Raw genomic sequence first — 19,988 nt, forward strand, 5'->3', positions numbered from 1 at the left:
CTGTGCCAAGAAATGCAGCTATGCCATGCGAAGGGAGGAGAGAAGACAGTAAGCTAGACTGCAACATGGATGTAAATAATGCTAGATTTAAAATGCTTTGTTTTACTGTATTAGACCTCAAGGATACACACAATGTGTTTTGGTGAGTAAAAAGAAAAATCCAGAGATGAACCATTAAGTATAATCTCACAGAGCCGCTAGCATGGATGTAGACTCTCATGCTACGTCATATGGGATGGATAGTAGATGGGGCAAGATTCCCATTAGGGTTAAAATACTTTAATGTGATTACATTGAACGACAGTCTTCAGCTGATGTTAGGCATCTATATTTGTTTTTTCTTTTCAGGGACTGCTGTATTAGTAAATGCCAAGTCGAATATATCTGAGCTTTCAGATTAATCCGTTTTCCAAAGTATGTTTTTATATTCCCAAATAGAAGGTGTATTTCAAATTTGTCAATAATCTATTGATTATATTATATATTTGTCAATATGTTGCATTATTTGGCTCTCTGTTAAAAAACAGACACAACACAAACTCACCCGTACACATTCACACATGCCCAGTCTCACAAACACAGACATGTTATGTTTGCCCATACAAACATGAAGAGAAAGCTGCCTAGACAAATTCCTCTTAATGGAAAATTCCAGTTTTTCATTTTACCAGGATGACTGGTGATGCCACAGGCTCAGACATGCACCACAGACAGCGGATGAGTATGGAGATGGAAGGAAGGCTCCATCCTTATGAATCTGTCCTTTGAGTGAATCCCTCTAATCAATACACGTAAGTGATCTGTGTATTGTGTTTCCCTGCTTTTACAAGGGAGACGTTTTGGTTCAAAGCCGGCCTTGAGGGTTTTTCTCTGCCACCAACGTTCAAACTAAGCAACACTGAGCTAAAGTGCTCACTCCACTTTTCAAAGATAGTGTTAATAATGAAAGCATTGAGTCTTAAAGGGAAATAGGTTACCACTTAATTATTGTCCTGTGTGGTCAATATTATTGTATCACTGTACTGTTGTGATAACAAACCCTGTTAATTTGTGCAGCAGAGGCAGAGACCTGACGGCCCATTAATCTGGAAGTTAATCAGCTGGACTCCTCAGCAGAGGCAGAGCTCATCAACATGGAGTTAATAAAATGGCTTTTTAATAGCACATCTCCCTTCTCTGTACACAACCAGGCCATGCTTTTTTTGACACTGTGAAGAATTAAGTGCTGGTAGTTTGTTAATCATGTACTGTACGTCTTCATGCTGCATGCCCAGCAGAAATTATAATACTGCTTATGCAGTCTTCTTATACATTAATTGAGTTGGGAACATGATCAAATGAACACACACACATAAGCAGTGGGAGTTAATGCCTCGCTTATTATACACATAAGCATGGAAATCAAAATCAATCTGTTTCAAGACGAAGCAAAGAAATACATGTATCACATTAAGAGTTACAATAGCAAGCTGCTATGGAAAAGAGAACACATCAGTTTGCATGTGCTGCATCTGAAGTTTTAGACCTTCGTATACTATATCTGAGTATAGAGCTGGAAAAATTGTGAAAACTTCATAATAACAAGCTGTGTCCCAAATCCATACTACATGCAATTCTATACTACAAACTAATCGTCATAGTACACAATTTTAGCAGTTAGTATCCTACAAAATATCACTACACTTTACCATTTTATACCAGCAGGAGATGATACAACATGTGACATCAGTTTTCAACTGTGATTTTGGAAAGCTACTGCCAGTTAAAGGTACATTATGTAATATGCATTAAAATGTCTTAAAACGACTATACCTGTGTTATATATTTTGTTGACTTGTGTACTTACACTATCCCAAATGTTTCCAACAATTTTCAAAGCCAGAGAAATGTGTAAATTTATTTCAATGACACGGGATGTTTTGTTTAGTCACCTTTCAGTGGCGTCATATAACCTTTGACCCCTCTAGTTACTCTAACTTCAAACAAATCCAATCAAGAAAAACGTAATTATGTTGGGGGAAACCGCAACTATTTCATTAGAATGACATGAATAAACGTTGCTAAACGTTACTAAACGTAACGTGAATAAAACTTGAATGGGTAAACATGTCCGTGAACAGATGCTTTCTAATCTGCGATGGTGTTTAACAATGAAAACTAAAACTCCCATAATTCCACGCAACTTTACAACGTCATCAAAAGTCCATGTTTACCATTCATTGTTTTGATTGCAGCCAGCAGCTGGTCAGTTTAGCTTAGCATAAAAACTGAAAACAGGGCTAAACAGCTAGCATGGTTCCTTCAGAAGGTAACAAAATCCACCTACGCAGCACCTCTAAAACTCACTAATTAACACGTTATATCGTGTTTGTGTAATTCATAAAAAAAAAAAAAAAAGCTTCCCCTTGTTTTCAGTATTTATGCTAGGCTAAGCTAACAGTCTGCTGACAGCAGCTTCATTTTTAGTATAGACAGGATAGTGGTATCTTTCTTCTAATCTAACTCTCCGCAATAAGACAAATAAGTGTGTTTCCTTAAAATGTTGAACTGTTCCTTTAAAGTGTGCTGCTTTGAGACAATCAAAGCAAATCACAAAATGTCTTCCGAGCATCATTTTGAGACAAGCAGATGTGTTATTTATCTAGAAGACATCTAGAAGACTTCAGGATTCATGAACCTGCAGGTTGTTTGTCTACTTGAACCCACTGAACTTCTATACTGTCCAGAGATGCCAGCCTGGTATGTAGGCCTAAGCAAAAGTGTTTTAAATCAGAAGCAGAATCCAAATATGTCCTCTTTAAAACGTTATCTGTCTGTCTCCAACTTACCATTTCACCTCTGTCCCATCCTGCACCCTTCCCTCTCTGAAACACTGGCAAAAATTTAACAAATAAAAAATGCAGTCTCATCCAAGCAAATTCTGATTTTACAAATTATTTCCAGTGAAGTAAGCCTAACAGATGTTCACACACACACACACACACACACACACACACACACACACACACACACACACACACACACAGACATATATAGACACACACGGGGGGAGGTAGGGGCGTGGGTCCTATTATAGTCGACTGCATAAATGCACTTGATGCAAGTTATCTTTCTGATAAGTGGCAGCTGTGGCATTGACTCTAATCCTGTCTAATGGACTGGCTGAATGGGTTTCTTTGCCACTCTGTCATATATTTGGGTGCCCTGTTTCTGTTTCCCAAAGTGGGTTCCAGTTTTGTGGTCAGCCCAAGGGTTTTCCAGGGTGTCCCCAGAGAAAATGAAGACCGGTTCAGTTTCACTGTTGTTCCTCCAGCACAAGATAATGTAGAGGGGAAAAAAGATGAGATCATTTTTCTTGTAACCACAGCAGACATTTAATTCAGGCATGCTTGTGATGAGATTTTCTTGGGGTCTCTGACTGGGACATGTAGTCAGGTGCCTGTCTGTTTGTATAAATAAGTGTGATGACACCCGGACAGAGGAAATTACAGTGCAGGAGAAAACAGCAATCATCAAGAAAGCATCTGTCCTAACAGTCCCATCAAAGACCACACTCCAGCAAAAAGTGACAATGATTGTATGTCCTGGCTCAGAAGCTAGGGGAGGAGGAGTAATCTGGACTAGAAAGTGGAACAGTTAAGCGGACTATGAGAGAAGTTATGTTCCATAAGAAGTAGGCTACTCTAATGTCACATTACAGGAAATAACTGCACCGTGCAAACATTGCAGTAGGCTACGCATGACGCAGGTGTTTGCTGAAGAAAAGTTTGAATGATCCGTAGCAAAACTCTGCGGAAGCGGCGACAGAGGTGCAAAATAACACAGACTGGATCATCTGTGACAGTGATCTGTGCGATGGAAACTGGTGAAGGGAGAATCGGTGTTGGTTACTTCACCTGCCTGTGTTGTTTCTGATCAAATTCATATTTTTCCAATGCTGTTTGGAAAGGATGAATGTTTTTTTACTTCGGGGTGTTCTTCTCTGCGCGATGTTGCAGCGGAGCAACATGCAAATTGCTGTACCTGCCACAGGTGAGTTGATAACATAAGCTACAATACAGACATGAAATAGAGCAGGTACCTGGCCGAATAAAACATGAACAATAAACAGACCTGATAAATAGGCAGGTTGCGATATCTTGCTTCTTCAGGGTTACGTTAGTCAAATTTGATGTTTTGTAAATGGAGTCTGGGTTGAAAGTTAAACCTTCAGAAATAACGTGTTTTCCCCTTAATGGTAATAGTCACCTTTTACAAAGTCACTATTTTACAAAAACTTACAAGTTTTTTGTAAAATATTTAGACATTGATGTTAATAAATGTTTGATAAAGGATGAAGAAATGTTGGTTATAACGAGCAATGGCATTTAGCAACAAGCCAGACTCATTGCCGGTTTAAACAAGTTGACACATGGGCAGTGTTGTCACGGAGAGCTATTGTGTGGTGGTGCATTGCAGAACAATGTTTCATTAGGCCTGTGTCTTTCTATATGGCAACAGTTTATGATCTAATCAATATAATGGTCTGTAATAATAATCATAATGAGTGTAATCACCGTTATAGGCTACAATATGAAAAGTCACAAGAAACACACGGTTCTATTTGTCTTTATTGGATCACATATTTATAGATACTGCACTGCAGTAGTTTTTTTTTTTAAGTAGGCTACTTGAGTATAAATAATGCTACTTTATACTTATTTTAGGCTACTTATTGTATTGTACTTGTTACTCGACTACATTTATCTGACAGCTGCAGTTACTAGTTACATGATTTTACATACAAAACACATAATCACTGTATAAAATATGATGCTGTGAAAAAGACTATCACGCCATCATGCAACCATTTTTTCAATGCAGTTATAGATGAAACTACCTAACAGTATATAAAGTAGCCTACTTAAATCTTGCTTCAACTAGCTAACATATTAAAGCAGCATCAATAATCCAATAATAATATAGTGTATAACACTCAAAGGGGGCATGTTTCTGCTGTTAATAGTTCTGTGCTTTTATTTACCATTTTGAATGCTGGACTTTTACTTCTAATGGTCTATTTAAAAAAAAAAAAAAAAAGAAGTAAAAAGTAAAGGATCTGTGTACTTCTTCCACCACTGCAGGTAATGGGTTTAAACTGAAAAGAAGCCAGTTGGCTGAAGTTGTTTTTGTGACTTACTATGGAACAAATGATCAGTGTGTATTAACTGAAACAAGCTACGGAAAATGTCATCTCGTCCAAATTATGACACCACTGGAGATATTACAGCCAAATTGGACCTCAACCAGTTTATAGAAACATATGCAAGTAAACAGTGTGTCCACCAGCACTAGTCCGCCATAAAACATTTTCAGCTGAGTGTGACTGCCTGAGTGAAATGTTTTAAATAAGGTTTCAAAATTATTGTTATGATATCCTATATCTATGATGTTATAAGGTCCTAGTATGGGTTAAGCTCCAAACCCCTGAATCATACATTTCCCAGCATCTTTTTGTTAGACCCTCCCTGCCTGATAAACACCCATGTCTTTCTGACTCCATGACCCCAGTTTGTAACACAGGGTTTCTGTTATAATTATGTCAGCCTAAGATGAGATAACTCTGATGACATCACTGTGACATCATCAGGGTTATTTTCTCAGAGTGACATGGTCCCGCAGAGCCACTGAAGAAAAGACTAGTTTTACAAACATGTAGTGCCCCTTTAAAGGTGCACTATGAGTTCCAGCACAATTTCATTTTTGTCTCAAATCGTAGGCATCTCTCCTTGATCCACTAGCTGCCAGCCCCCTGAATACACTGTGAAAAAGCCCGGTCTCGTGAGACAACACAGGGGTCGTGAACGTCAAACAAACACTAGAGGCACAGGCTGTGCACCAAAATACAACAAACCACATTCCAGCCAATCACGACAAGATGGTTGGGGGAGGGGGTGGGGGTTAGTGACAGTTAAGGCCGTTTTACACGACCAGAGGGCGCCACTCCGACAAAGCGGAAACAGGAAGCATGAACGAGCTTGAGAGCAACCGGATGCCAGGACTCTCAGAGTGACTGCAAGTCTCTCTTGTAAAATTACTGGGTTAAGATGAGTTATTTTATGGCGAATGAAAGGCTTGATCGACCAAGTAGGTCATCGAATCAAATCGAAACATTGACGTGAGGGGGCGAGCTTGCTCTGTTTTGTTTGAAATTGACTTTGACATAGAGGAAGTTGAGGTACTTCAGGTGGCCACAGCTAATTAAAAGTAAATATTTTACTTAATAGCTAAGTTAGACACCCCCCAAAAAAAACTTTTAATTAATTTCAGTTTCACTTTTCTGCAGAATATCTGTAAAAGTTTAAAAGGCAGCAGAGCAACATACAGTTTATGTGTAAAATGTTTTAGATCAGCAAGAGTTTAGAAGTAGCCTGCATTGATTTTGATCCAACACAGGCTGGGTAGTCTGTCTGTTTGATGTTGGCACATTTTAATATTGCACTCAGTAAACTTCACAGAAAGCATTAACATATTTTCATTCATCTGTGCAACTCTGCAGTGTGGCATATGGCCTTGGCACAGCTTAAAACCAATTAAATGACAGATGACATGCTCAAATCTCTCTCCCTCTCTCTCTCTCTCTCTCTCTCTCTCTCACTCACACACACACACACACACACACACACACACACACACAAATACATATTCCCATGTATTCTTCTTTTGAGGAATGCAAAGATGAAGTAGTTCCTCTACATCTCCATCAACAACTCTAATCTAACCATCTCCCCTCATCTTTCTGTCTCGTTTCTCTGTTCTCTGTCTCATTTTCCCCTTTCAGCTTCTCCCCTTTGTCACCATGTATATATTCCTCGTTTCCCCAGCACAGCTTCTCTTGTTCTCTTAGTAGGTTATCTGTTTTATTAAGACGTTGGCTAACACCTCTTCGTCTGATTGCGCTGTTCTCCCTCATTTCCTCCCTGCCTGTTTATTTTCCTACAGCTTTATTTTCTGCCTACCAATAAAAGTTTAAGGATTATGGACCACTGCTGCAATAAAATAATGGGTGTCTTCTGTGGAAGAACTGCAAATGGAAAAGAGTGTGAAGGATATGGAAGGAGTGAAGCAATAAATCAGATGTGTACATTATGTAGGCCTTGTAGGGAACAATTAAGGACTCTATTTGTGTTGAATTTATTCTCATATAGCACACACATTTAGTCTGATCCTTAGTCAAGAATCAGATTAAATTATTCTAAAAACGAATGTCAGTGTAGTCATATAGATTACCGGCGATATAAGACCAATATTTCATGAATGACAGGCACCAAATGTACCAAAAGTCAAATGCAGTGAGCAAGATTATTAGGAAACACTCAGTGGTCTCCAGGTATGTGTGTGCAGGATGGTGCTGTGGGTAGAGTTGATTCTTGTCATCGAAAAGGATTCCGTAAAGGGGACTTTTTGATGACGAAATGGAGCATAATGGCTTCTGAGAAATGAAAGTTTAACATGGGGAAACCAGTATGTGTTCATTCAAGTGGAGAGATCCCAATATGTGGGATGTGCTTTCTCTTCTTCTCTCTGCACTGCTGTTTTTTGTCACTGATTTATCCACAATGTAAATCTCACTCTGGTTTCATATGATAAATTGACTCCGGTGATCCAATTCTCTTTATTCCTGGCTATCATAAATACTCTACTATAGCGGCATTTAAAGTATTTCTCAAGGCAATATTTTTCGGACATGTTTTGAAAATGTTTGAGCAGATTGTTCTCTGGATTTCAGCGTTATGCATGAAACAAGACAGCTCCTATATCTGTTATTGCCTTTCATTCTTATTCCAAGGACAGCAATAGCATATGTGAAAATAAGATGAGTCTTGCCTAAGATACCATAAATCAGTGTCCCTTTTTTATATGGCTGAGATAATATGGTCATGATGGGATGATTCACCACTGGAAATGTTACGCTTAAAGATGTTTCTAGTATCTTTAAGCGAAGGCACCTAATAAGTCACCACATTTTATGAAAATTCCATGTTAACCATTAACTAAAAACTTGCTCGTCTGTGCCTTGATCAAATGTCTTAAAATGGGGGAATAGAAGCTCTACTTTAAAGCTGCGATTACCAATATATTAATGGATCAAATACATTTTTCACATACACAAAAGTGTATGCAAAACGTGTTTGCTTGTAGTGACGAACTCAAAGAGAATTATCACCTGACTGCAGTTTTAGCATCTTTCAGCTCATTGTTTTGGTTTTCTGGCCCATTATTTTATTGCCTGATATCAGACAAAATCTTCAACTCATTATACTCTGTTTCCATCTTCAGTCTGAAATTGCGTCCACTCTAACCAATTTCTGTGGGGGGAGGGGGATTTGATTTTTCCTAACCAATAGAGACTACCGTATCTGCCTGAATCTAACCTCATTTTAAGTCGACACTGACACTGAGCCATGCCAACATCCTGATTTAGTGAAGTAAAAGCAAACTAAGATGTGGGGCGATGTTGAGAAGATGCTTGACAACAGCTTGACAACAGCTTGACTACGTCATTAGTTCCGCCCGTGGCACTCATTGGCTAATCATTAATCCCCCCGCAGCGCTTATTGGATCGATTGCTGTTTCAACCGAGGAAACCGCTTTTTTATGTCATGATGTCCAGAAGAATCAATCAACTTGGTGGAGTGGGCGGATTCAAAGGTCTGGACCCAGGCAAGCTACTTTAATGTTTTGATTCACTCTCCCCACTCTCATCAGCGCCATTCTCAGTCCCTTTCAGCAGCTGTACTAAAAGCTCTAAAAAATGTTGTAGCCAAAGACCTAAAACGAGAATGAATATTGGACTTACATTAGCTAGTTGGCCAGAAACAAGACTCCAAATGAATCCTTATGTTACTCTAGATATGCAAATAATATCAAGTACACCATATCAACATAAAGGTGATAATATGTCAATTTTGTGTCGACAGCTTTGTTCTGCTGCCCCCAAGTGGCCAAAAAATATTGAAACAACATTAACAACCTTCCTTTTTTTCCTTCTGTTGTGCACAGTGTTAAACTGCTGTGAAGGGCATATTCTCCTTCTGCTGGACTCTTCAGGAAGTATAGCAAACTACGAGTTCTCACGCCTGTTGCACTTCGTCACCGAGCTGCTTCGCCCCTTCTCATTGGGACGTGGGCACGTAAGAGTCGGACTGCTGCAGGTGGGCACAAACCCTAACCTGGAGTTTGGCCTGGACGTCCACAGCAATCAGAAAGGTCTGCAGAAAGCTCTGCGGAGTGTCAGCCAGCTGCAGGGAGACACCAACACTGAGGCAGCGCTCAGGGTGGCACAGCAGCTTCTGACAGAGACAGATGAGAACGTGCCAAAGATTCTGCTGTGGCTGACGGATGGTGTGCAGCCTGGAGACGTGGACAAACCGATGTCGGAGCTGAAGGCGCAGGGAGTTTCTGTACTAGCTGTGTCTACAGTACATGGCAACTACCAGGTGTTACAACGTGCAGTGACACCTCCACTGGAGTCTCACCTCTATTCTGTGGACATAGATAACATGGACATCATCACTGAGGACCTGAGGGAGGCCATTATCAGTATGTGTGTGTGTGTGTGTGTGTGTGTGTGTGTCCGTGGTTGAAATATGAGGTTTAGCACAGTAGAAGCAGTAGTTCCATGTCAGATTTTAGAAAGTTATTTTTAGACAGAAACAGTGATTTTTACATGTTTTCTCACCCTGCCTCTCTATCTCTCCTCTCCCCTCGTTCTTTCCTCTCGTCTTATGTTATCTAAAGAAATTATTCGTGCAGAACGGCTGCGCGTGGTGCACTTGACTTCCCACAGTGCTGTGCTGCAGTGGCGTCCTGTTCTGAGCGCTGACAACGGTCACTATGAGCTCTCGTACGAATCTAGGTGGAAAACGGACACTGAAACTAGACGCATTCTCCCAGGCGACTCCAGCTGGGTAGAGCTGACCAAACTGCAGCCTGAAACCACCTACACAGCTGCCCTCCGCCCAGAGTCCAACCAGAGGCTGTTTAACACACTCTCTGTTAACTTCACTACACTTCCTGGTGAGAGGATTTAAATACTTTTATTATCCTGTAATGCACTTAAAAAAACATACTGGATTCATGACACAAAAAAATGGAGAAGAAAAAAAACACTTGCTGTTATTGTTCATTTTGCATAATCTTCCTCAGTTTCCTGGAGTTTTCATAGTTGTCATCAAATTGTAGATGTTAGAATTTTCTCTTTTTTTACAGAAACATAGCACAAAACTGGAGTCATTCGAGTTTGTGTCAAAGAGGGATGATGGTTTGTTTCTAGACAACCGATATCCATGCCATGAAAGAGCGTTTTACCTAATTTCTTACTGTTAAAGTTTGTATTAAATGTATTATTATTTAATTTGTTGCAGCTAGTCATCGTCTCACCTGTGTCTCTTGTCACCCCTCTGCCTCATCTCCCCTCAGATGTTTTAAGCCCGACAGTCGTCTCTGTGTCAGACTCTGGGCCTCGTCAGATCCGTGTGAGCTGGGGTCCCCTGCAGCTGGCTCGAGTCCAGAGATATACTGTTGAGTATGGAGCTATTCCAAGCGGACACGTCCACACCGTTACATTACCAAACCAGCAGAACTCTACCTTGCTGCTCGGCCTGGAGCCGGGCACTTTGTACCTGGTCACAGTCAGTGCTCTGCATGTGAATGGAAAAGAAAGAGCCATGTCTGTAAGAGCATGCACTCAAGAGGGTACGTATTCAGTTATTGTATTTGTATACCATGTTTTTATGTCTGTTTGTGTCTTTCAGATGTTCTTCCTTTTACATAATTTTGTTGCCTTTGGTTAAAAGCATTTTTTCTGTTTATTTGTCTTTATTTAAGGTTGACCTTTAGAGTTCATTTGTGAATCATTCCTACTTTTTGAGGCTGCATTAGCTTTACTTGACCAGGATGTTTAAATCTTTCGATCGCCTTCCTCTATGTTTTTTTATCCTGCAGCAGCTCTGCCAGCTCTGGCCGACCTTCAGTTGACCACAGTGGAGCGTCAGGAGGTAAAGGTAACGTGGAAGGCCCATCAGGAAGGTTTGAAAGGCTACTGGCTGAGCTCCCACAGCTCCTCCTCGAAGCCCTTCATCGCCTCCGCGTACCTGCCTCCTACCTCTCGTTCAACGCGTCTCACGCGCCTCGCACCGAGCAGTCGAGTGTGTGTGTCCCCGGTCTATGGCTGGGGCCGAGGAGACGGGTTATGCTGCACTGCAGAGAGGCACACACGTTGGCTGAGCTGAATATTATTAACTGTTTTTTTTTCTTAATTCCTGCAATTATGCTCATACATAGCAGGTTTGGTTCATTAAAGGGAATCGTAATTTCTCATTTGTCTTTCTCTTCGGTCTAATAGAATCCAGCCAGTGGGGTTAACAACCAGAGTCTGCAGCAATCAGGCTGCTGGAGCAAAACAGTTTGTGAAATTGAGCATTTTAAGTGCTGGATGCACCAGATATCTTGAGCAGGACTGAATTATAAATAATAGTATTATCAAGTTAAAATGTTCATCTTAAAATGAATTTAAGTGACAGAAAAGGCTTTATCACATAACACCAGCCCTCTGTCCTCACAGTGGTTAAGCAAAATTGGGCATTCACTTGTATTACCAACTTAGCAGGAAGGTTTCCCACCACAGCATCACACATTTGTTCCAACACATCAGTTAGTCAGACACATAAACAACTGCAGAGTGTGCAGGTAGGCAGCATTCACAGTTTGTGTGAGGAACTATTGTACTATTGTTATTAGCAATTATTAGTTATCATAATGATTATCAGTTTGTAATACCAGCCTACCCTTAAATTACCCTGTTACATAATTACAGGTGTAATTACTTGAAATTATATGTAAAAGGTTCTCTTCTCTATGCAAGTATTCAAAGTTCTTATAATGCGATAAATGTAAAGTTTTGGTTACAACGCCTGAAATAAGATAAGCATGAGAAAATGAATTGAGGCACAATAAACCACAAAACACTGTGTAGAGCTAAAGCTATAAAAATACAAGTGCCCTGATAAGCTGAGAAGCTGAATCAGAACCCTGATAATCAGGCAGAATTGCTTTTCATTTTCACTTCATTATTCATTTTAAATTGGTGAAAAGAAGATGATATGTGACCATTAATTCAGAGGTCTGGAACCAAACAGGTCATCTTAACCCTCAAACAAATGTACTTATTTTTCTTCTACTAGTTTTCACGTGAATGTTGAATGAACTTATAACAGCCTGAAGCTGAAGACGCTTTGAATGCCAAGTTAGAGGACTACGACCTTGTCTGTTAATGTTTTGCTCAGACTAGCAGCGCTTTGAAACTTATAAAAGCAGTGTTCTCTTGTGAAAACAATCCAAATGTATTACCATAAAAAAGGTTGTGTTACACACAGTGGACACACAAATTGAACTCATCAGTGCAAAGTTATATATATCCATTTTTCTCTTGGTTTCACTAAGGGATGGACATTTAGCAGTTACATCATGTGTCACACTGGCAGCGCACAGTAAAATCAGACAGGTGTGTTTCTGCGTTGCCATCAGCAATAAAACACAGAGACAATGTGGTGCTTGTGAAGCATGAAGATGATTGTTGTATTTTATGTTATCGGCTCTTCAGATCAGAGTGAATTCTATACTGTATCTGCATCCTGTTTCTGTACTTTCTGTGTTTAGTGCTTATAGTGAATATGTACTGTGAATACATTTTTAATTATTTGTATTGTATTGAACTTTATATGCTACTGAATTTGGGGTCATGTATATCTGGTAAAATGTTTCTTTGGTAAAAGAGAAAAAAGATTCTATTAAATCTTCTATTATATTTGCACACTGTCCATAAGCATTTTGATTTTTTTTAATTGGGGGAGAGAGATAGAAAGAGAGAGAGAGAGAGAGAGAGAGAGAGAGAGCGAGAGAGAGAGAGAGAGAGAGAGAGAGAGAGAGAGATATTCTGTATGAAAACACAACATTTTGTCTTCTCTGGAATTTAGTTGTTTATGGGACCATCTTGTGGCTGTTGGCTGCAATCAAAAACTGCCAACAGAGGCTTTTGCCTTTATTCATTTTTGATAGGGGCGTATTTAGCCTTAGTGGAAATTAGGCCAAATTGGATTGCTGATAACCCACCCACAAGCAAGCTCGTACATGCACATAAACAAAAAGGCTTCCACTTCCCAGAGGATGATGGCGAAACGAATCAAGTTACAAAGACAGCACATTTCATTAAGGGAAGCTGATTAATCTCCTGTGTTTCATTACCATGCACCTCGAGCTCCCCAAGGCATAAAACATTGTGTTGCTTCTTGGTTTTCTGACGGCCTAACAGAGATTGTCTCATCAGATTGGAGCACAAATACACCTCAGCTGTCAGTTTTTTGTTGTGATGACCCACACAGTAGGATAATCTTCTTTCATTAGCCCCATGAGGTAGTGTCCTAGGTTAGTGACTGCACCTGCAAAGATCCAGAAGCTACCAGTGGGGTGATGTGCATAATATGTTGGCAACATGCTGGATGAAGAAAGCTGATTTATATTTGTCTGACATACATTAAAATGAAGATGGAACATGCTTTAAGACTTTACTCCAGCTGTTAAAACTTCATAGACAAGGTTGTTGAGACAATGGCTTCAAAGAACAACACTATAAAGGAGGCTGGAGACACCAAGCTTGTGGGGATGGGACTTCCTGTCTCTGCGCCCTCTGTGCAAAATGCCTTATACACAATCCTGGTGATGCTGGGCATCCTGGGTAATGCCACCGTTTTTGTGGTGATTGGTAAGAGTGTAATAATGGACCGTGGTGGGGGACGTACCTCGGACATCATTATCATTAACATGACACTGTCTAACCTGCTTGTGTCTCTAATGAGGAACACGCTGCTTGTCATATCAGACATGGGAGTCAAGGTATGTGGTCTTTAAGATTAATAGTTTTTAAGATTGACAGTGAGTCACAATTTCGTTGTTTCAAAGGGTATGTTGATTTGACTTCTTTTGCACTAATGATGCCCTTTGAAGGGAGCCGGATCTTATGGTTCAGTTCCTTTCCGGCTCATCGTTCTTTTTTTCTTTTCTTTTTTAGGGGGCCGGGGTTACTAGGTTTATCTAAAAAATAATCACTCTGATAATGATAGGGTAAGATTTGGATCAGATTCAAACTTACACATCCCACTAATATAATTTCACTTCAAATGTGTGGACTAGATTTAGCAGCACTAAATTACTCGTATTGTCAGATCTAACATTAATGATCTGCATTTTAAACATTACACAAGCACCATATCCCTCTGCTTTGTCAGTGAATTTATTACTTTGAATTTGAAGTTTGTGTTTGCCACAACAAACCATAGTTGAAAACTGTAGTAGACACAAGGTGACCTCTTTGTGTGTGCGGGAGATAAGTGTGAGTACAGGATATTAGTCTGGAAAAGTTCAAAATTTGTGAATATGCATCCTTCTTTTCTTTTACAGATTTACTTATCCAAAGGTTGGTGTCAGTACTTCATGGGTTTCTGGGTGTGGCTGCGATCGGTCAATGTTTGGTCAACACTCTTCCTCAGTGCGTTCCACTTCCGGACACTGAGGCGTGTGGCTCCTACTATTGCGTGCCAGGGCATTCCTAAGACACTACTGCTGAGTCTGGCGCTCATCTGGTTTCTCAACTTTATTTACTCCATTCCTGCTCATATATTTTCCACTAATGGGGGCATTAACACCACAGAGGTGAGAGTTTGCTGCAACAGGAGGCTACATTATCTTAAGTTAAAGGACCACACCTGTGGTTTTTAATGTTTCAGCCTATTTTCTACAAATCATGTAGCCTACACTTTACATCACAGCTCATTTTGCACACCATGCTAGGAAATGTGCATGTTTCGAGGCTGGTTCCATTCATTTCTGTACGGGATGAAAATCAACTTTGCTTTCATTGTGTGACCCATCCCATTATCATGACATTACCTTAGTAATGTAATGTAATGCTGACTATAAAAGTAAGCTGCATTACCACACAATGATAATGTAAAATTGACAAAAAAATAGTGCAGACTTGATGTTAAATTAGACAACTATTATGTCTATATGTCTGTATAGCATGCGTAAAAATGTAACATTGTAAAGGAGTTTGGTGTTAAAACACTGGTATGGTCCTTCAAAGTTTAGAAATGTTTTGTGATAAGGAAAATACAAGTAAAATTGCTTAAACAACAAAGATTTGATGTAGAACAAATAGGGTTACACTTCAAAAAAGTTTAATTTGTGGATAGTTTAGTTTAGTTTATTAGTAATACCAACGGAACTTAAGCCGCAGCATCAATCTCTCCCTTTATAAGTTCAGTTCAGTCACTTTATTATCCCAAATGGGAAACTTGATATGCAGTCAGGAGTGAAAGATAACAATAAACACATTCAAGCAACATACAAATAGAGGCAACAATACAAGACATGAGTACAAAAAAGGTTTCCTGTATGTAATACACACAACACAATTTATCACCACTGGAACAATCTCTAAAAACCAAACAAAGTACTACATTACATGTGCAAATTAAGCTGAGTTATTGCACATGGGACAAAGGAGTTTTTACCCTTATTGCTCTTGAACTGAGGTACTGAGGGGAGTATTTCAAACTGAGAGTGAAGGGGGTGGTTTGTACAGTCTAAAATAGACCGGGCCTTGCGAAGAACTTGCTGGTCAAAGATAACCATCAAGGGGGACTGTGGAAAACCATCACCACAAATCATCACCTTACCAGCCACCTTTACAATATGGCTGAGGTGGTTTTTGTCCCTGATATTCAGGTTACCGTACCAAGCAATCAAGGCAAACATAAGAGCTGATTCAATAAAAGATTTATAAAATAAGGACATCATTTTCCTATCTACATTAAAAGTGTTTAACTTCCTAAGGAAGTACAAACGTTGCCGTCCCTTCTTACAGGCTGCATCACAATTCACATCAAACTTCACGTTTTTATCGATGACAGTTCCCAGATACTTGTACTCTTCAACAAACTCAATTCCAGTTCCCTTAATGAAAGTCTTAGATGGTGGGAGGGATACTTTCCTAAAATCAATGACCATATCCTTGGTTTTTGTGGCGTTTAATTGGAGAAAGGCCTCATCACACCATTGGACAAACTCATCCACCACTGGCCCATGCTCAGATTCATCTTTACGGAGCAGGCTAATGATGACCGTGAGGTTGAAGAGGTGCGCTGTTCTGACAGAAAGCCATTAACCCTAACCCTCTGAGATCTACATGTTAAAAAAATCTACAACCCAGCCAACAAAATTTACATCAACATTAAAATAGGTACGCAGTTTCCGAGCTAAAATATGTGGTTCGATAGTATTAAAAGCTGAGTGGTACAGAAAGTACTGAAATCGGCCTTTTGTAGACTAGCAATACCACGGTGTATTCATCTGAAGCAAGAGGCCTGCATTTATGCTTGACTTCAAACAGATCAGCAATAAAATATTTGTCGTTGTCCCTTTTCTATTGATAGAATTCCTCTCCATTAATAGCTGTGTGTATCTATGGCTGTGTGTATGTTCCACCCTTTTTCCTCCAGCCTCACTCATCTTTCTTCCTCTTCTTCTCTCAGACCCTGATGCTGGTGAGCAGCACAACTCGCCCCCTGCTGGGCTGTGTTTGGAAATTTCCCTCCAGTGCCCATGGCCTGGCCTATGCCACCACATCTATTATCATTAATGAAGCAATTCCCATAATCCTTATGGTCTTTACCAACCTGGGCTCCTTTTTCACACTCTATACCTATGGCAGGACGCAGAGTTCGGGAAAGGATGCACCTTTAATAAAACGGGTGCCTGCTGAGAGACGAGCAGCCAAGGTGAGGAAGAGGAGGGTGGAAGGGGGAGGCTTTGTGGTTGTGAAAAGCTCACTGAAGCCATGTTTATCATGTAGATGAGCTGTGGATAGGTAAATGAAAATGTTAAATCTACAGCAGACCTGAGAATTAATTTATGGAACAGCCATCAATTGTTTCCATTTTTTTGGAGAAACAAAAAAATAAAAACTTACAGTTGCACTTTCACATGGCTCTTTGTAGTTTGGCTTATTTAAAGCTAATGTACTCACACTTCTTGCTGTCCGGATATTGCATCGTCAAGGTTGAAATCAGCTAAATGACATGTAATGTAATGTAATGAGTCAATTTGAGAATATTTTATCAGTTTCATCTCCCTCCCATTCTTTGCGTTGTGTGTTTCAGGTGATTCTCGCTCTCATAATGCTCTTCATTGCATCCTGGGGAACCAGCGTTATTTCTGTCAACTATTTCAACTACAGCCGTGGATCATCTGTGGAGTTTCTTCTGGTCATTGCTCGTTTTTCCAACACTACCTTCATTGCCATGTCACCTGTTTTTCTGGCAGTTGGCCACCGTCGTCTGCGTGCTTTCATCAAGTCTTTGCTCTCTCACTGACAGAAGCTCTGTGCAGCTCACACAATACTGCTAATCATAACTGCTATTTGCATCAACTCCCCTAAAAAAACATTTAAAGGAGGTTCATGGTTAAAGGTATCAATATGTGATGTTTCTAAACTTCAACATTGTGATGTGTGACTGGAGTTGGACTGATCGACTCAATAGAGAGGCAAAGTGCTAAAAAGCAATTAAGGTTACAAGGATTTGTGCAACATTGCCTCATTTATTCAATATGTAGACAGGGCTGACAGATGATGTGATGGCTTTATTTAACAGTCTAAACAAATGGTCAAAATAAAAAAAATTTAAAAAAATCTACCAAAAGCACTTCATTTAGCGCTACATTTTATTTGGAAGCGTTCACTTGGAAAGTTTTTTTTGTAGGCTCCTAAAGCCTAGTGATACATTGGATGTGATGCTAGCTTAAACTCAAAGGATTAGAATAGGATCTTCTCAGTTCAAAAGAAACAACAAAGAATCAATGATACATTGGATTGGATGAAATTGTTTCAACAATAAAACAAAATCAAATCACCTGCTTGATTGCACTGTAATTATTTCTGAATTATAACATACTGTGTTTCAGTTTGACTTGCATTAAATAGCTTGACATATCTCAAAATAAGCATAAATAAACAGTTCTGTCCAGAGGAAACATGCAGTATGGTGCCTCTGGATTCAAATGAATGATACATCCGTGCTAATTTGGGTATACATTTTAGTATTTTTTCAGTACTTTAGTATCAATGCAGTCACACTTTCCATCATTTGTTTGCCTTAACTTTGTCCTTCACTTTTATGACCTTATTCCTCTCTTTTTGAACACTAAAAACAGTTAGTTTCCCTTTCTTTCTTTTAGTCTTTGGGGATTTACCCACTTCTTCAGTGTCTTCCCTGTGACATTTAAGAACTTTAAACCGCATCAGGATCATACTCATGATTCTCCTCCTTAGCTTGCCATGTCCCAGGGCCACCACCATGGGACTGAATCCTACAAACAGCGAAGCAGAGAATTGAGCCACAGCTAGTAACCCTTTAGCGTGTTGTCCCCTATCATAGTTGTAGTATGTCACTGCAGCAACCTGTAACGCCCAGCAGATCACGAAGAGCAACACCAGCGTCATGATTACATGAACTGCTTTGCGTTCAGTGGACACATGTTTGTCCAGCTCCCCATGGATTCCTCCTGACTCTGCCCCTGAGGTAACAGCTCGGATGTGTTTTGCCAGAGCATGAAGTGTGGCTAAATTGGTGCAAACCATCAGCACCAGTGGCAACACCTCATTAATTGCAAGCGAAGAGGAGGCGAAGGCTGAGCCCTGTTGGTTGGAGGGGAACTCCCAGACGCAGCCCAGTAGAGGCCTAGTGGCGCAGCTGATCACCATCAGCTCCACAGTGATGTTGCCCTGAACCTGAGTGCTATATACCAGAGCTGGTATTGAGAAGGCCAGGTTTGCCCCCCACACAAGCCCCAGAATGATCCAGACCCGCCGCCTCTCCCTCTGCTGTGTGAGAGGTCCAAAGGCCATGTGCTGTCTCCTCAGGGTGGTGTAGTGGAAGACGCTAAGTGTTAGAGTCACCCAACAGCTCACGCCTCGCCACCACACCCACAGCAGCATGAAGATTCGGCACCAGCCTGGAGACAGAGACACATCCAAGCCCAGGTCTGACACAAAGATAGGTACTGTGCGGAAAATAGAGGTCAGCAGGTTGGCCAGAGACAGGTGCACCAAAATTGTGTCAGAGGGAGGGAGTCTCTGAGACGGAGTCTCAACAGCTGACTGAAACACCTGAGAGAATAAGCAAGACAGACTGAGAATAATCCTACCCTGAACATTCAGCTCAATCAACAAATACTATTCTCCATTTCAACTCACCACATGGATGACCAGGATGTTTCCCAGGATGCCAGAAAAGACCAAGAGCCCAAACAAAATAGCATCTAAAGTGAGGACCTCTGACATAGCATCACCCTTTGCATGGCGACATAGTTAGCTTCTTCTTGTTGACAAGCATGTGTGTAAACATCAGGGCTTCACGTGCACCACTACCGCTGCTGATGCTCCTCATGGCATTTTATATATGCACACAGATAAACAAATAGATTTGTCACACAGAAGGTTTCATCTTTGCTGACCAGGCTTAAGGTCAATTTAACCTAATATGTTGATGCTTTGAGTGCACATGCAGAGGCAAGCATTTTCATGTTTTCTTTCCACATCACTGACCAACTGCAAATGCAACGCTGCCTCTTGACTTGAACAATCGCATCAACAGGTGTGGGTCGCTGTTATTTATTGTGTTTATAACAGCCTGTTGCCATTACATTTTTCATTCTAAATCATCACTTAACTATATGGAAATGCATGTTATGAAGGACCAGCAATCTGCTCTTTTTCTTTTGTTCAGTAGTAATTCTCAATGTTAATAGTTTAGCTAAATGAAAATATAGCTTTCAGACCATCAGATATAATATAAACTGCAGATTTACGCAATGGATTTAACTAATTACCC

The 19,988-nt window shown here is 40.3% G+C and overlaps 3 protein-coding genes across 4 annotated transcripts; 2 read left to right on the forward strand and 1 right to left on the reverse strand.

The window, feature by feature from the left end:
* Window positions 1-3,643: 3,643 nt before the first annotated feature.
* Window positions 3,644-12,853, forward strand: LOC116041579 (von Willebrand factor A domain-containing protein 1). 2 transcript variants are annotated; one of them, XM_031287536.2, is made up of 5 exons: window positions 3,644-4,032; window positions 9,043-9,582; window positions 9,781-10,059; window positions 10,462-10,737; window positions 10,990-12,853. In XM_031287536.2, exons 1-5 carry the CDS (start codon window positions 3,951-3,953, stop codon window positions 11,271-11,273), a joined length of 1,461 nt encoding a protein of 486 aa, XP_031143396.1. In that variant the 5' UTR covers window positions 3,644-3,950; the 3' UTR covers window positions 11,274-12,853. The 2 variants fall into 2 exon arrangements, with proteins under 2 accessions (XP_031143396.1, XP_031143395.1); XM_031287535.2 differs by having other exon boundaries at window positions 3,647-4,032; window positions 10,987-12,853.
* A 794-nt stretch (window positions 12,854-13,647) lies between these two features.
* LOC116041602 (olfactory receptor class A-like protein 4) lies at window positions 13,648-17,779 on the forward strand. The gene is made up of 4 exons (XM_031287579.2): window positions 13,648-13,932; window positions 14,497-14,748; window positions 16,632-16,877; window positions 17,259-17,779. Exons 1-4 carry the CDS (start codon window positions 13,648-13,650, stop codon window positions 17,469-17,471), a joined length of 996 nt encoding a protein of 331 aa, XP_031143439.1. The 3' UTR covers window positions 17,472-17,779.
* Window positions 17,749-19,605, reverse strand: LOC116041595 (olfactory receptor class A-like protein 4). Its single transcript, XM_031287570.2, has 2 exons — window positions 19,352-19,605; window positions 17,749-19,264 (listed from the first exon to the last, which is right to left on the reverse strand). Exons 1-2 carry the CDS (start codon window positions 19,436-19,438, stop codon window positions 18,239-18,241), a joined length of 1,113 nt encoding a protein of 370 aa, XP_031143430.1. The 5' UTR covers window positions 19,439-19,605; the 3' UTR covers window positions 17,749-18,238.
* Window positions 19,606-19,988: the final 383 nt, after the last annotated feature.

This window comes from Sander lucioperca, chromosome 6 (genome assembly GCF_008315115.2).
Source record: "Sander lucioperca isolate FBNREF2018 chromosome 6, SLUC_FBN_1.2, whole genome shotgun sequence".
NCBI classification, from domain to species: domain Eukaryota; kingdom Metazoa; phylum Chordata; class Actinopteri; order Perciformes; family Percidae; genus Sander; species Sander lucioperca.